Below are 5,082 nucleotides of genomic sequence, written 5' to 3'. Positions count from 1 at the left end.
GGACATGATAAGCTTCAGTCATTTATGAAGCTAAAGGCCTTGTTTTGAGATTTAGGGATAGAGAAGCTCCTTGTTGCGTGAATGTGTAGTGCAGACATGATGGGTATTTGAGGTGTGAGTCTTTTCTTTGGTAGAAATTCAATTTTATTGTATTGTTGCTGTATTCTCAGCATGAACAGGGATTGTGATTTACTAAATAAGGTAAATATGGACCAGGATCACAGAAACCAGGATGACAAACACCTATAGTCCAACATGGTCTTGTTACAGGGGACAACAGGCCCTTCTGTGACTGACTAAAAAAACACTTTAACCGTTACATGTTTATTTGTTTATCGAGCAGAGAAGTGAGATTAGTGGAGACACGTGAGGCCGAGTGAGAAGCGATAGAATTCGGGTTGTCCATCTGTGATCAGATCTCTGCAGATGGACATTATCCAGACCTGGACCAAAGTAGTGAGAGAGTAAAGGCTGTATCAAACATAAACATTATATAATACATGTGCATGCAACCGTGTGTCTATGTTAAGAAAGTTTCAAGCATCACCTCATGAACTGATGTAAACCTTTATTAAAACATTCATAATAGTACATACATTTAAAAGCCACAAATAATATTCAATAAATATTGATAAATAAATAGCATTCAGATAAAAACATCATTTGTAGAAGTGTCGCCGTTCCAGAATGTAGATGTAAGACTTCATCTTTACTTTGAATCTGCAAGAAAACGAGATAAAAGAAAGAAAAGAAACTCCTTTAAAACTATTCTCGTTCATAATGTGTTTATACTAGATTTAACTCTTTAGCCTTCATAACAACGATATTAATCTGACTTACTGAATCTGCCAACAGTGTTGCAGCCCAGAGAACTCATGGAGCCTATTCTGTCCATCCGCCGACCGAAGCAGCCAGAGGATCTCTTGGAGGAGTCGTTGCGGACATTCTTCAGGTTCTTGGCGGAGAAAAATTCCCTGATGGCGGCTTCGTCCAGTCCAATTTGGGGCTGCTGTGCATCCGCTGCCTCCTCTACGCTCAGTCTGTCCAGTTCCTCCCGCTCTGCAGGGACTCTCTGCTCCACTTCAGTCTGCGCGGCGACAGACTCTTGTAATCTGTGAAGCAACACCTGCCACACGGACACAAGACGTGCACTTTAGTTTTAGTGGAGGCCACAAACGAAGTTTAGGAGCTACCGTTATTCAGCACCGTCTGTTTCCTCTTTCTGGGAGGACAGAAATAAAACTAATTTGACAGTTTATGACCTAAGTTTCAGAATTAGTCATCAGGAGACTCACCTTTAAGATGTCCATGTCAGTGTCAGTCAAGCCACTGCTGATGGGAAGCGCGCAGGACAGATGCAGGTTCAAGATGAGGAGACCACAGAGGGGGACGAAAGACAGATGCATGTTTCTCTGAGTTCTTGCTGCTGGTCAGATCAATGGAAGGATGAATGGATGAGAGGAGTAGTGGATGATGAGTGGATGGTTTTTTTTCTCCCTCTTCTGGTAGCTGTTTGGATGCTGAAGCTCACAGGAGCAGGCTTTTATACTTAAGCCTGACACATATAGGAATGTCAGGAATTGTACTGGCATTCCTGACACCTGATTCTGATGACAGGAGCTGTTGGAAACTGCTCCTTTTAAAGTGTTGTCTCTTAGATATAGGGCATTCCTATGACATATCTGCTTCCTTTTGCTGCTTTGTCTCTGAAACGTAGCCCCAACCCCCACCCCCAGCAGCCCCCCTGCCCGCTCATGAGACTCTGTTGTCACCGAGCTACGGGAAATAGTAAATGGACAGACAGTAGACGGTGTTACTAAATTGAGTGGCCTACGTGATTGTGGCAGGGTAGACGTCAGCGCGAGGAACCTGATTCAGGCCGCTCAAAGATTGTCCAACTGTCTGATCAGTGACCTATAAACTAGAGAAAACACAATGAAACATCAGTTATTGTTATTATATTCAGACTTAAATGAGGGTGACTTCTTAAAATAAACAAACGTCTGTCACATGAGTTCAAACACTGCTGTTTATCAGCTCCACATGACTCAGTATAGCCGTGTTTAGATCTCATGTCTCCTATTAAAATTCCTGCACTGCTGGGATTTTTTGTGCTGCTGTATACGCACAAACGCTCCCTCAGTCAGGTCTGATAGTATTGCTTGACAGTGTTACGCCCGGTGCCATGGGGTAACCTGAGCATAATAGAAAGCGCTCCAGTGTGCCCTGACTGTGGATGATACGCACTGGAGACGTGGTACTTAACGGACAACTCGGACATGACCTGAGCAAACATCTTGGACAAAGTTGGAGCCGTGATCAGTTTGGATGCGTTTAGGTAACCCAAGAACTTATGGGCTTTAACCACAGCTTGGGACGTCCTCTGGAAAACGAGTGGCCGCACACATTATGGTGAGCAGGTACTGGAAACCGGACTTGTTTTTTGGCAAGGGTCCTACACAGTCCGTTATCACATGTTCGAATGGCTCACCAGTTACTGGGATTGGGTGTAAAGGGGCCGGAGGAATAACCTGGGATGGTTTTCCTGTCATTTGGCAGATATGACATTGGCAGGATTTGGAGATGTCAGACTTTAACCCCGGCCAGAAAAAAATATTTGACGTGATGGTTTGTCTTTTTAACCCCTAAATGACCAAACTCAACACCTGCGTAACCACATCACACTCAATAATCAACTGACGGGGAACATTTTCTCATCAACACGCCATCTTCAAACACGTTGATTCTGTGCAGCAGAGAGACAAGCAACTAATGTACTATCAGCTTGTTGAGCTTTAATGAATTCCTCTTTATTCACACATAAACATAAAGTCGTCTCATTGAGCAGCACGACAGACACAGGAATACTGTCATTTTCAAAAGTAGACCGAGTAATCAGAAGTGTTCAAAAACGAGTCAGACAGATCTGTCCACTTACACGCTTGTGCACAGGAAAAACAGGTATCGCAGGGACAACACACATCAGCAGTGGGATTGTCCACTCAGGAACACTAGGGAACACTTTACCTCCCGCCAAGTCATTCCCGAGGATGAGTTTGATCCCTGCAACAGACAGCTGATCGCGCACACCTACCCGCACCGGGCCAGACACGAAGCACAAGTAAGTAAGTAAGTGACCATGCGCTCTGGCAGACACTTTAAAATCCTCAAGCAGGATAAGCTCACGCAGCTTAGCAAATTCGCTAACTTTGTTGGACTCACACCGTTTGTCAAAAAGGATCCCTTTATCACGCACAAACTCCACATAAATCTGGTTGACACTTGTCTGTAAGCCTCAGGCACGAGCTCATATGCACTGAGCACAGTAGTTTTAACATCAGAATTCAAGCGCTGTTCAACTGTGAGGCAAGCACAAACCTCCTGCGCTTTACCCAACTTGCACCCTCATTGCTCTCACCCTCTGGTGCATTGCTTGCACCTCTAACTCCCGATTCCTCACCTCCACTTCCTTAATGCGTGGGGTCAGTTCCTCTGACAACATCCCCTGCAAAATGGGAGGATCAGGGGGAACGAGTGTTGCCAGTGGTACATCTCTGTGAGCGCCACATCAGCTTTCACAGCGTTTTCTGTTAACCTCGTTTCCCCAAGTTTCACAGTTAAGAGGTTCCTACATGTCTTTAGCTGCTGCAATGTGGTTTTTTTTTTGAAAAAGTGTCCAAATTAAAATCCATTGCGCTCCTTTAAGATGACTACCAACCAGAACCATGCAGAATCAAACAAACAGCTATACAAAAACCAGAGCGACTAATATCCCAGACAAGCTCCCAATTTATGTTCCCCCCCTGGCCTCGGGGTGACCTGAGTGTAATACAAAAGTGCTCCCACTTCCTCCCCAATTTTGCCACAAGGTTTTACAGCTATATAGACCCCTCAGGCTCCATTCAAAATGTGGGTTTTTGAAGGAGAGTTGCGGTCAGTTGAGAGTTTGGAGAGTTTGGATACAAGAGTTTGGATAGCGTTTATATAGTTTGGAGAGTTTAGGGAGAGAGAGAAAGATTTAGGAGAGTGAGGAGAGTAGGATAGGTGATATAGGATGGAGCCAGCGAGGCTCATCATTGTCCAAGTTACACAAGCATAATCTGTGCCCTTTTCCTAGTTCCACAAGCACTTTCACTGTCCTCTGCCTGATTACGCCCATGCCATTTTCACAAAAACATTGCACAACCTGCCATATTATGATATTACCATTTTGGGAAGATTTATCCACACACAGAATACATTCAAAAAATGTATTAAACACATATGTACAGAAATTATTTGGTCATACATTTTTTGTAACACAAAAATTCAAAGCATCACACATTATGTGGTTCAGATACAGCTGCCTGTGATTATACACTTGGCCAGTAGATGGTTTCGTGTGCACATGAAGCTTCGAGAAATGAACCCTTTCTCGAACCAATTGGCTCAAGTGGTTCGATGCCTCTTGAGGCTTCATCTCACCATCACTAAAATAGAGGATTCTTACCTGCCTCCCTAACATAAAACAGGAGAAAAACAAAAAAAAACAAAATAGCTACTCACCCCTACCCACTAAACAATATGGTTTCTTTGTTCAATGTTTTAACAGAAATTCACACTTGACACCATTCAAAGCTACACGTCATGATGCAGGTCAGCATGGTCTGGCTGGAGGTCAGGACAAAGGCAAAAAGGCAAACGTCTCCAGCAGGCCTCTTTTTAAAGCTGGCCTGATCAGCTCCTGGCCAATCAGCATCTCCACTCACCACCTGCAAACATCAAGGGGAGACACAACACAACAGGAGCAGCACCTCCCTCTGGCAGGGAGGAGTAACTACATAAACACACCCCAAAATACACATGATCATAATATAACAGAGACTGTTTTCAGAGGAAGGACGACGCACTGCGAGATGATAAACACCCATACATGCAAAGCCGACTGTGGTGCTGTGTCCTGCTTTATATTGCCTGCAGTTTGTGTAACAATCCTCCATGAAGTGGTTGCCGCATACATGGAGGTATTTGGGAAATGTAGCAGGGATATTTGCATCAAATACACCAGCGTTAATTGGCATTTCCGGGCTATGGCCTCTTTAA

General features: G+C 44.2%; 1 protein-coding gene across 1 annotated transcript; it reads right to left on the bottom strand.

Moving 5' to 3' along the window:
• Positions 1 to 553: 553 nt before the first annotated feature.
• On the bottom strand, positions 554 to 1,520 carry nppb (natriuretic peptide B). The gene is made up of 3 exons (XM_044038992.1): positions 1,296 to 1,520; positions 841 to 1,126; positions 554 to 720 (listed from the first exon to the last, which is right to left on the bottom strand). The coding sequence occupies exons 1-3, from the start codon at positions 1,404 to 1,406 to the stop codon at positions 710 to 712; spliced, it is 408 nt and encodes a 135-aa protein (XP_043894927.1). The 5' UTR covers positions 1,407 to 1,520; the 3' UTR covers positions 554 to 709.
• Positions 1,521 to 5,082: the final 3,562 nt, after the last annotated feature.

The sequence above is a fragment of the Solea senegalensis genome, linkage group LG11 (assembly GCF_019176455.1).
Source record: "Solea senegalensis isolate Sse05_10M linkage group LG11, IFAPA_SoseM_1, whole genome shotgun sequence".
In the NCBI taxonomy this organism is placed as follows: Eukaryota; Metazoa; Chordata; class Actinopteri; order Pleuronectiformes; family Soleidae; genus Solea; species Solea senegalensis.
The sequence above is the reverse complement of the archived record's forward strand: the minus strand, read 5'-3'. Positions and strand labels throughout refer to the sequence as shown.

What these genes read in the sequence shown, in the direction of transcription:
- nppb (XM_044038992.1), bottom strand. Translation starts at nt 1,406, where the DNA reads ATGCATCTGTCTTTCGTCCCCCTCTGTGGTCTCCTCATCTTGAACCTG. An exon ending in CTGACATGGACATCTTAAAG is followed by an intron (nt 1,127 to 1,295) that starts GTGAGTCTCCTG and finishes TCCGTGTGGCAG; the next exon opens with GTGTTGCTTCACAGATTACA.